The sequence below is a fragment of the Athene noctua genome, chromosome 1 (genome assembly GCF_965140245.1).
Source record: "Athene noctua chromosome 1, bAthNoc1.hap1.1, whole genome shotgun sequence".
Lineage (NCBI taxonomy): Eukaryota > Metazoa > Chordata > Aves > Strigiformes > Strigidae > Athene > Athene noctua.
The window spans coordinates 101,885,387-101,897,416 of record NC_134037.1 but is presented as its reverse complement, the minus strand read 5'-3'; the positions used below and the strand labels follow the sequence as shown (position 1 = coordinate 101,897,416).

At 43.9% G+C, this 12,030-nt stretch overlaps 1 protein-coding gene across 7 annotated transcripts in view; it reads left to right on the top strand.

Annotated features, from left to right (window-relative positions):
• Positions 1–12,030, top strand: part of EML4 (EMAP like 4) — a 166,695-nt gene that overhangs the window by 59,835 nt on the left and 94,830 nt on the right. Inside the window, exon 1 of one of the 7 annotated variants that reach the window (XM_074897125.1) lies at positions 3,270–3,319. The exons of 4 other annotated variants lie outside the window; for them this stretch is intronic. Coding sequence is in view for 1 of the 3 variants with exons in the window: in XM_074897120.1 (XP_074753221.1) it covers positions 10,741–10,807 (67 nt within the window). In the remaining 2 variants the exon portion in view is untranslated. Of the gene's footprint in view, positions 1–3,269; positions 3,320–10,570; positions 10,813–12,030 lie in introns of those variants that run through there. 2 more of the 7 variants (XM_074897120.1, XM_074897124.1) reach the window with 2 other exon arrangements.

Sequence of the window (12,030 nt, the reverse complement as noted above, 5' to 3'; positions counted from 1 at the left end):
TTCCATCCTATCTGTAGGAGAAAGGACCTGTGCTGAAAAGCCACACACTCTCCCCACCTGCATCAAGGTGCTCCACACCATCTGTACATGTGTGCAATACCAACAGCGCAAGGTGGTGCTTTGGGTTTGAAAATCAGTAATGTCGTCTTGTGTGGAGGACTTTGCTAATTAACATTTAAAATTTATTGCTGCTACAGATTCGGGCAGCTTTTGTTTTTAAAGACAATAAACATCTCAGTTTTCTGTAGACTAAATGCTCATGGCACGTTGACGTTGATGCGTGATGCCCACGCTCAGTGGCCGCAGATACAGTCTACCTCTGGACCATTTTGTCATGGCTCTGGGGGTGGGTGATTAGGAAAGGATTGCAAATTCAGTTTACTGTTTTGCTAGCTTGTTCCTTCCAATGTATATCCTGCCTAAGGAGAGCAATTGATTTTTAAATGAGTAAAGGAAGGAGACAATGCAAATAAACTGTGTTCTCTCACGTCGGTTTTAATGCCACAGACCTGATTTCATCAGTGGAGACAGAAAACAGCAAGATGCTTCCTCCAAATTGTTGTTTAATTTAATCCTCTTCTCTCCACTTCTCCCCACCTCCCTCTAATGCACGTATCCGCCATGGGTTTTGAGGATGCTGCAAGAACAAACTGATTTTCTCTGATTGCAGGTATGCTGTAAAACCTGTAATTTGCCTTAATGGAAGGTAATGCTGACCACTTGATAGCAATGAAGCAGATAAAATCGGTTGCCTGATTACCTATCAAGTGAGTTACTCATTAAAACAAGTACTCCTCCTTTGGTGAAACAAAATGAGTGATTTGAATTCTGTCAAGAGATTAGCAAAGAAACATACTGAGGTATGAATCTCTGTTAAGAAGATCTCGAAAAGTATGAAGTATAGTCATTTTCCAATCCACAGCTGCTCTCTCTTGACCTTGTTTTAAAGGGGCTGGGGGAGCTGCCTCCTTGTGAGTCACCTTGCAGGGTGATAGACACTTTTCAGCAAGGAGGTGTATAGTGGCAGGAAGAAAAATGCAAAGCAGTAATTTTGAGGATTTCTTCTGAGATACAGATGTGTTTGTGTTAAAATTTAAATATCCTAGCTATTCAAGTGTAGGAAAGCCTCACAAGTGACTTGCAACAATTCATTAATTCCTGATATTGAGCATTTTGACAGAAGAATGGAAACGTGTATTTTTGATTGGATGATGCCTCTAAGGTTGCTTCAAATCTGTTACGTTACAAACTGAATGCATCCTCAAATGATGCCTGCAGAGGCACACACCATTTAGTTTAAACTTCAGAAAAAATGACTGGAATTTTCTTTTCCTTGCTATTTTGGCCTGTCTTTTCATTGCTACCTCTTTTTGTTCTGGTGTCCTGCAATATAATTTGCTAGTGTGTGCTTTCCCGTAGGAGGATTTTCAGTTATGTTGAAAATAGAGAAAGCATATTCATACTGTGAATACAGCCAATGGAGAAATATAATAACATGTCCAGCATTACAGGTTTGTTACTTTCAAGCAGATGTTGCTGCAGGCTCTGTTATGTTAGTAAGTCTCTAGCACTTGGTTGAAGGAAATAGCTGAGCCTTCCTGTTTATAGATATAGCAGACAAAACATTTCTACTAAATAAAACTTAAGCTGAAAATTTTGTCAGTTGCTCAGTGTCCTGTAAGCTCCTGTGCTGGTTACAAATTTACTGGTAAATAAATCACTGTTACAGTTTTTCTTCTGAAGCTTTGTTTAGACAAAAACTTCTAAAAAACATTTAAGTTATTTTGGCTTGGGGATAGAAAAAGGAAGAATATGGGAGTTTTGGGGCTTGTGTGCTGGACCGAGTATTTCAGTGGTCAGATGTGACCTATGGTATGCACGATTAAAAAAAAAATTTTTTTTTAGTTAACTTTTAGAGCACTTCACTAAGTTTTGATCATCTTTTATGTCTCAAGGCTGTCTTGGGATCAAATCTCACTTAAAAAATTTGGAATATGAAAAAACCCCATGGACTGTGAATATAATGATGGTTTATTATGTCTGTAATTTAAAAACTGTGTAGCCATGTGAAGTTACAATTCTGTGATCCTCCATTTGGCTTTGTGGAGTGCTTTAAACACTGTACAAGCTGAGAGGTGAAAAAGTGTTTACAGCCCATTTCACAGGGAATACATAATTCAAATTGAAGTTGTATGTTCAGGTTGTCTGTAGGTTAGAACTTTGTGTTAAGAAAGAAACGCACACCAAAAAAAATCCCAAAACTTGGATTAAAAAAAGCTATGTGTAAAGGTATTTGCCAGGTTTCTATCTAAAAATCCTGTGGAGGGTTTGTGCTCAAATCAGTCTTGGTCGCGTAAACTTGCATGTAAGCAGTTACATGAAGCCTACTGACTTTGTGGATTAGGGGTACCCTCTCGTCTTAAGACAAATACAAATGCTGCCGTAGTCTGTATCTCAAAAAAAGGTGGGGGGAGTAGCTTTTATTCTTTTAGTTTACCTCCTATGCAAATAGATACAGATTATTCCTTATCCTAAGACCCTGGGAGCTTAGACTAGTCATTACTTTTGTCTCTTCTGATAGTGAAGAAGTTGCCTTTAATTATGGTCCCATCACCTCTGTTTTTTATTCATTTAGATCATGGACTTTTATCCTTCTCAAAGAACAGATGGGTAAACTCTTCATTTGAGACTTGATTAAATTCCCGTTAAAGTTGTGACTTCAGTGTATTTTGGGTTCTCTTGTTTTCCAGCTCTTATTACTTGAAGATGACTAGGTAGATCTGGAGCACAGAAGCGTCTTGCGGTGAGGTAAGGGCATAGAGAGCTCAGTCATATGGAGCCGTAACCATCCCCACCTCCTAGGGCCGGTGGTTTTGCAGTGTATGAAAATGCCTCTTACGTAATACGATACCATCAAATTCTTGCCGCTTCTGACCTTTAGTAGGTCTCTGAAGCTTTGGTAAACTGGATTCTTGGAAATTACAACTGCGTTTCTTAAAGCCACCAAGGATCTTCTCCATTTTTCTTGAGGTGTTTTCCCCCATAGCATGATGTGTCCTTGTCTACACCACAGCTATTTAATCTGTCAGCTCAGTTAGAGTTCTGCTGCTGCACTCCAAAGTTTCCCCTCTCTCGTTCTCCCTCTCTCTAGTTAGCCTTTTTGTTCTTTGCTTTGACCTTCAGCTGTCATAACAGGATTGGTGATCCAGAGGAAGAAATTATTTTTCCTGACCTATAGAATGGTTTTGCTGGCAATATCAACACACCTTTCAGTAGTCAACCTCAGTCTTGACCTGTGAAAGAGCTACCAGTTAAAATGGTGGGTTGCTTGTTGTCTTTTACTGTCCTTTGGTTTTTCTCCAGAGGGGCTAGCAAAGGTATCAGTTGTGTCAGCTTTTTGCAACATTACACCTTCTACAGGAAGAATAAACTGGAAATCAATACCTAAGTTTGTGTCATTAATGTTATTCAGACTTTCAAGTAAGTGTGACTTCTACTCTGGGAGATTTCATTTGCTGACGTAGTTGAAAGGCCTCGTTTGACCTCTGTGTGTGAACCAAGCTTGTTGCTACTAATGACGATTTTTTTATCAATGCATGGAAACAGTGTGACTTGTTCTTCCCATTTTATATTCACCAAGTTTTAAACTGGAACTGAAATATAATACTGAGCATGTTACTGAAAAACAAGAGAAGTAAACAGAAGTTTCCATATTTGTCTTTTTTTTTTTTTTTTTTTTTTAAAAAAAAGTATATCTTTTAGGTTCTTCTAACAGCATAGGTCATAAGCCCTGCCTGAGTATTTCGTAGTAGTTCAATCGTATATTTGTAAACAAACAATGATATTTATTATTGTGACCCATTTTACTCAGCATACAAAATCTACTGTCAACTAAATTTAAAGGAATGACATGGATATCAAACCATCTTTACAGATTCCCTTTAAACCACTGTTTAGTAGTCCATGCCACTGGAAGGCTAATTAATTTATGGACTGTACAGCTGTTATATATAATATGTCAAAACTGTGTGGCTATAAATGATCTTTTGATAAGGTCAAACTCTGAAGTGTTGTAAGAGTTTAAGGTCTGACACCTACATCACATTTGCGTGTACTAGTTAATATTTAAATTAGAGATGCTGTGTTTATGCTATGTGGTCACAAATAGAGATGATCACCCCACTCCTCAGGTGGAAGGTTTGAGTTCTGCTGGCGTATGCAGAAGTCTGGAAGCTGAAAGATGTTCCTAGCCATCTAGATTAAGCCAGACTAGTGTCTCTAGTTTTTCTTCCTCATTTACATGCCGTACGAAGACATGTGGTTACATCTGAGCCTCCTTCTGGGATGCGTTTCCCATCCCTGTCTGCTGCCCACAGAGTAGCTTTCTGTTCATAACAAGGATTGTGTCATCCTAGTGCACTGCTGAGCTGGTCACCCTCTGTGTGAGCTGCAAGTCTTGTGCTGGATGTCCTCAGCGAGAGTTAGTTTTGTGTGAAGGATTACCCTTTTTGTTGGTGGTGTTTTCAGAAAGACTTTTCTACTTCCTCAGCATATCAAAGTGGATAATAAATGAAAAACTGTCTGCTCTCTGTCATAAAATAGTGGACTCAATTTCTGTGGTGGGTTTTTTTTTTTTTGAATTTTTACACAGTTTATTTTTCACTACTTTTAAAAGTGATAAAAATAGTCAACATTGCAGCAATGTTAGTTGAAACGTGTGGAGACGTTTTGGTATGCAAGAATGACATTTAATCTTTTTTTGAAAGAATACATAACTCTTAAGCAGTATAATATTTCTAGAAGTAGATACTTTATTTTGAAAGTGCTTTGTAAGAAAATACTTTTGCAGTTCGTCTCTCCCCTTCTTTCCCCACTTCTGCATGGCAAAAGTAACCTTTTTCTTTCTGTTGGCATGAGCTAAATGATGAGACAGCAGTTACTTAACTATAGCTAGTCTATAACCACAGCTTTGGTATAACAGAGGCTACCAGTTAGTAATTTCTCTAACTTTTGCTAATTGTTTTCAGAAAGTGGAAATGCTTCATATTTAACAACCTTGTATGATTTACCTGTAGCTTTAAAAATTTCACTTATGCAAAGCTTCTGTGTTTGAAGCTGCATAAGTTCTTGACCAGAGACAAAACTGCAATTATCTCCACAAAAATACAAACTGCACCTAACAAGGATGCTGCTGTTCAGACTCTTCTCAGTGGCAGGGTTGCACTCTTTTATGGGCCACCATGTAGGATATGTGGTTTGGAACATAAGACCAAACCAGAATTCACAGGTGAAACCTTTCTGTGGCCGTGTTTTAAGTTGAATACATTTTCATCCTGTTTGCTGGCTGTTTCTGCATTGCATTTGATGGGTATGCAGGAAAGCAGCTGCAAGCAGTCTGCTCTGCAAGTGCTCCAAGCAGGCAGCGGAAACATGGTACAGCTGTGGTTTGATGTTCTTCTCAGTGAAATACCAGCCTTAAACATTGCCACCCTTCCTGCTCTCCACATCAGCCTGCTGCCACCTCCGTCATGTTGGTGCAGCTGCCTCTTCAGGTCTGTGCAAACTAGAGTAAGCAACTGATACAGCAGAAAAAACACCTGACAAAAATAGACGTTCAGGTGGTTATTCTTAAAATATGCATGTGCGTTTGGAGGGCCTTTTGTTGTTTCTGTTTGTTGGGTTTTTTTCTCAAGTTAGGTAGTGTGGTTTGGGGGAAAATAAAAAACATTCAGATTCCTTTCCCTGGATAGTTGACCTGGTGGACATATGTGTATGGTTTAGTTCCAGAGGACAGCCTCAGGACAGCTTTCAAGATGTGATGTACACTTACTGCTTCTTATGTTTTCTGTATGCTAGCTCTGTTTGAGAAAAATGCCCATAGGACGAAGGAGCTCAGTTTAGCACCTGGGAGGGGTGATAGAGGTATGGCCTCTGGCACGGCAGTGTGCTCTCTGCCACGTCCAGCCTTAGCACCACTTGCTTGGGGTCTTCACTGTCTTCTGTATCAGTTCTTATTTCGCTCAGTTTTCTGGCAAGGAAATGTGATTTACAAGTGTAACTGTTTCACAATCACCTTAAGTCATCCATGGGCAGAGCTGCTGTTGACCGGCACAGTTCCCGACACTCTTTACAGAGAGTGCTGCCACCTCCCAGCTGCTGCTACATGGTTCATTGTGCCATATGACTGGCCTGGTGAGTTTCCCTGTTTTGGTGTTGGTGAGTTAGTTTTCATGCTGTTCAGTCTCCCAGTGTGCTTCCCTGGGCAGCCCTGTGAGCGGTTGCCCCAGTGACAGGAGCAGGATGAGGATGGGAAGGATGCAGAAGGGCAGGGATACTTATTTTAGCAGTAGTGCTGCCATATGCCAGCTGTAAGTGAACTTAATCATAGCTAAAGGTCCTGCCTTCAGTCATTCTCGGTATTAATGCTTCAGAGAATGGGGCTTTGATAGGTTTTATTACAGTGCTAGCACCGGGAGTGAAGAGGAAGAGTGAACAGAGGCTGCTGCATCCTACAGGTGTTAATGAGAGCACTGGATCCTGCGAGGCTGTCCTTGTCCTTCATAGCTTCCTGACCTAAATACATCCTGCAGGTCCTGCTGGAAACAGACCTGGTGCAGGGAGCGTCCTTAACTGAAGTGTGTATTTTAAAACTGCTTAATTATTTTTGTCTTATCTGATGAGATGGTTTTGATCTGTTGTGCTAGTTAGGCTATTGCAGATAAAACATGGTTTTAAAAACAGTCTGTTGATTTCAGAAAGGATTCGCTGCCCCCCCCCCCCCCGAGAAAAAGGAATAAAAGGCTTCAAGTATTTAAGAATTGGGTAGTAATTAAAGAAATCATTGTTATTCTCTCTTTTCCTTGGGGTAAAGGTAGTACTGGAGCAGAGATGCATGCAGCTGCTGAAAGGTGATACTGTTTGGCCATGAGGTTAATTGCCAACTGAAACATTGCTGCAGTTTCTTTTCAGAAAGAAGAAAGCAAAATAGTTGAAGGGTTGTTTGCCAGTGGAAACATAGTTAGTTTTATACATATGAAGAAAAAATTAACTAGTGCTGCCCTCTTGCAGTTCAACAGCAAGACAGTCATTAATCTAGTCCCAGTACAGTTATCCCTTTCTATTACCTAGGTACAGTTATAGCTACAGGCTTTCTGAAGGAAGGGTAGGTCAGGAGAGTTTCCAGTAATCCTTTGGAGGGAGGATAACAATGAGATGGCCTCCTGCAGCAGCTCTTGGATCTACAGTTTCCTAAGTTTGAAGGACATAGAGACCCTTGTTCTGTGAAAACTATTTTCCAAATTTCATGTAACTGCATGTATTTTCCTAGTAGCAGAATCACTTGCCAAAGGAACTCAATCATAATCTTTCTCTTTGTTTTTTTAATTACTGAAGGTATCCTGAGGACAGGGTGTCCTGCAGTCTGTGCAGTTGGGGTTGTGGTGGCTTTGGAGGGGGCTCACCCCCAGTTTCCTTAGCTGGCCTGGGCCACCAGAAGGCAATGGCTGGGGTATGGGGCAGAGGACCCACTTCTTCCTCCTCTTCATGGGGAAGTGATGATGACTCCAAAGAGTTCATGCCTTCCTGCAGCTCTGTTCAAAAGCTGGAGGAACCATTGGCTCCCACCTCTGAAGAAAAGGTGAGTTGGAGTGACAAAAACCTGAAGTGTGTCTAAAACGATTCCTTTTGTGGGTTTGTAATCTGAGTGATGCTGCTGCAGTCTTCGGGACATCTGCTGTTCTTACTGGATATGTAGTGTTCCTAAATATCTGTATGTGGGGGGCAGGCAAGCAATGAATGAATCTGTACTTCTGTAACGTGCGGAGCTCTGTTCCTTATCTTTAACTGGCTTTATTATGTTAGACTGAAGAGGGTTGGGTTTTTTCATGGTGTAACATTGTACTTTGCACCACTAATATTCTGAGAAGTTTTTTTCCTAGGCAAAGGTTACTTGCCTGTGTCATGTGTGTTTTATTTTGGCCTGTGCCATATTTTAAGTACTTGTTTCATCGTTTGTGCCTGCCTAAAATGCTGAAGAAGGGTACCTCCTCATGCCCCATCATTCATGTTAAATAGTGGCAGGGAAGAGAAGCCTGAGAGGGTGTTTAAACCTGAAAAGGGTAGAGGTAGACAGCTGTTGAAGAGCTCGAGATTGCTTAGCAGGGCGGGTACAGGCCAGAGCTAGAAGAGTGAAAAATCCTAATGAGGAGTTAAGGTTTTCAAGAGAATTTGAAGGCAAATCAAGGAATGTTGATCTAAGTCCTTAGCCCAGCAGGAACAGGTGATGGGTGGACTGAGACTGCTTCTGCCATTTCAGGGTGAGCTGTATACAGTGGGCCATCTGAAATGTTATTTCAAACATTAGCATTCAGAGGATTGTTCTGAAGGTGCTCTAACATTTGCTTTGGTTCCTTCTGCCTCACTCTGTATGCTCTTGATTCAGCAGACGTTAAGCTCTGTTTAAAATACTGATGTAATGCCATTTTTTTTTTTTCTGTGCTGAAGAAATTCATTCTTTTTAGAGGTAAAATTTAGAGGGAAAAATTAGGGTCATAGACACTTGGAAATATCCTTATTTCATATCCTTTTAGTACAGTAGGAGATTTGTATAAAAAACTTTTTTATACTAAGTGTTTTACTTACTTTCAAAATGAGACATTCTAAAAAAAATTTATTAGTTTCAACTATATTGGATGCTTCTTGCCTGTTGTATGTAATCTGTCATTGTTTGGAGCACTAATGGCCACTTAAAGTTGCAAGTTATTTATCCTTCTGCTCTCTCTGCCAGTCTTCACCAGCACATACAATGTCTGTTTGGCCTTATGGAGGATTTTTGCCCCCAGTTTCTTTCAAGGCTTCACAGTTGTATTAGGAAGGATGTTGAGTTTGAAGGGATACCAAAATGTATGTCTGTGCCTGTTAAATAATCCTGTGTGTCCAGCTCACCCAAGATAAGACTCAGTGTTTCATCTTGCAATGAAGATTGTTTAATCTAATGACGTGATGCAATGTGGTGGTTGGGACAAGTTGAAAGCATGGGTTCTTGGTCAATCCCAGTGCCTTAGCTGTGTGTTGAGGCCTATGGTTTCATTAGGGCCCTTTTCCTTATTTGTGTGCCATTGCGTTTGACCCTTTTTTTATCTTCTGCCATTCAGTTTCTTAGTCCCTTCCTTATGTTAATCATGGTAGCTGGTTGGCTGGCTTCATACTGCAGAGCTGTGTTGAGTTGCCTTTCTCTTTTTTTTCAAATCACTGCAGAGGTCGATTCCTCCAGTGTTTCAGGAACTGCTGGAAAAGGAAGGTACAGCTGAAATTATGTAGATTGATAATTCTGGGGAAAACACACAAACCCCATTGTGTGCTGTATTAACTATATGTGTTGTTATGAACCCTCTTATCAACTGCTGTGGCAGTGGAAAAAAGAACTGCCCCTCCTTGTTTTTTGAATGGAGATGTGGACTTCCCAGTGTATTTCTTTTTTTTTTTTTTTTTTTTTACTATCCCACTGTTGTCTGGAAATCAAAACTTTAATCCAGAGTTATTTAATATGCTTGCAAAGCTTGAAAGTAATAAACTATTTGAAGAATGATAGAGCGAAGAGGCAAAATATATGCCGTACATATTCACAGATAGTTTTGTTTTGACATTTATCTTGCTGTCGTCATTCTGCCAGTTGGCTTCAGGCACGGCTACCAAAAGAATGAACACATGTTGCATTCATTAGTTCTCATCTGGCTGTGCTGCTTCTTGCAAGACAGACGAAATCATGATCACGCTAAATAGATTGTAATGCATTCATAATATGAGTTCCCTTCTGCTGAATAAAACGACAGCTTTGCAGAGCTACAGCTTTTTAAGCCCCGATATTTTGCTCTGTTTTAATAGAATGGATAGGAGTATATTGCCAGTAATGTCATTGCTTTTTCGTCCCGAAAGATGTCATATGAAAAATATTCAAATCTAATACTAAGCAACCACCTTCTTCCTCTTCCCCTCCCGTGTGAACTTTTCATGTCACGTTGTGCTTTGACTGACGTGAGATCTGCCGTGATTCTGACACACAGACCGACACGCTTTGGAACAATAACGGTTTATCTGAACCGACCGAGTATAAAAATCCGTTCCATCAGCCGTGGGTGGTGGTTCTTTATGCTCAGACCGAGGGCAGATGGACCGCCGTTGGCTTTCTACGGCTAATGTCACCAGTCGGAGCCGGCCGTGAGCGCCGCGCGGAGTGGCGGGGTCTGGCGGGCCGCCTGCGCGACAGCCCCCTGACGGCGGTTTCCCGGGGGAAGGGCGCAAGCCGCCGCCCGCCCGGGAGCGGCAGCCGCTTTCCCGCTCGGAGCGGCTCGGCCGGCTGCGCTTCGCCGGGCCGGGCCGGGCCGTGGCGCCTGAGGGAGGGACAGCCGCCTTCCCGCGCTGCCCGCGCGCCGCCCGTGCGGGTGCGGGGCTGACGTCGGAGAGCTGGCCACGCCCTGCCGCCGCCGCCGCCGCGGTGTGTCCCCGACCCACCCCCTCCGGCCTCTGGCGCTCGCCGGGGCTGCGGGGAGCGCACCGGCACCGGCTCCGGCAGCGGGACGGGGACCGGCCGCCGCCAGCACTGCTGCGCGTCCCGGCGCGGCGGGGGGCTCCGCGGAGCCGGCGGCATGCCGGGGCGCGGGGGCTCGGCCTGAGCCGCACCGGGAGGGCGGCGGGGGCCGCGGAGGGGCCAGCTGGGCGTCGCGGGCGGCGTCGCCGGGAGGAATGGAAGACGGCTTGCCCTGCCTGGCCGCAGCCGGCGACCCCTCGGCGCTCGTCGGCTTCTGCGCGGGTAAAGTACGGCCGCCTGCCCCGCGCGGGGAGGGCACGCACCCCCGGCGCGCCGGCGGGGGCTCTCCGAAACCGGCCCCCAGCTCCTTGGGGTCAGCAGTTCCCGGGAACAGGGGGAGCGGGGGAAACCTCTACAGTAAATACCGGGGGAAATACTTACCGGTGTGATGAAGTGAACTCCGCGCCCTCCTCGGCAGCCGCCAAGGTGCGCTTACTCGGAGGCTGAGGGGGCTCGCTGCCGGGCAGCGCCCGCACCTTCAGCAAATTAAAAAAAGATTAAATAAAATGTCGATGTATGTGGGTAGCGGAGAAAATGACGGGAAGAGAGCGACAAAGTTACCGCTTTGCTGGGCGCTACCCGGGGCAGCGTGGGGCCCGCCGGCATCCCGACCCGGCGGCTGGGCTGGGAGGGGGGAAGGAGTTTGTGCCTGGCAAGAGCCCCTTCGCAGCCGCTTCTGTGTGCTCGGTCCTGCGCTTCGGCCTCCCTCTTTCAGGCGGTACAAGGGAGAAGCGAGCCGAAGCCCGCGCGGGGCTCAGGCAGGAGGCAGCAAAGGCTCGGGCAAAGTCGGCAGTTCAGAGCCGTGTCCGCCGCAGCGTCAGCTCTGCGCCTTGCTGTACTTTGTGTGTGTGTGTGTGTGTGTGTAACGTGTGCTTGCACAAATTCCACCCCCCACCCCGCTTTATTTTTACTAATGTCATCGTAAAAAAAAAAAATATTTCTGCACGTATGTCCTTTCTTCAAACGGCTGCTATCGAACCAGCCCCTCTTGAGCGTAAATCAGGTCATCACTCACAGCGTTCTGGCTGTATCGACCAAAAGTATACAAGTTCACTCTGAAAAAGGGCAACCAAAAAAGTAATCCCCACCAACAAATCAGATCCCAGATAGAATGTATTGCTCCTGTCGAGGGTGGAAAAGTGCGTTACTGCGAATGAAACAAACGTCACTGAGCAGCTCTTCTTTGTTTGCCGATTCATGCTGCGTGGTTTTGATACCAATACAGCATCTCGTGTGGAAAAATTTACACTTCTGGCCCAAAATATGATGGTCAGCAGGAAAGTTTGCTTAAAAAGAAAAAAGGTAGGTATTTAGTGTGTGTATTTAGTGTGAGAAAGGAGTGACCTTGCTGCAGTGTACTTCCTTAAAGCGAGCAATGCGCTGCACTTTATCTGCTTTAGCATTCAAAGCATTCGGTTTAGAATTCAAGATGTTGCAACCGTCCG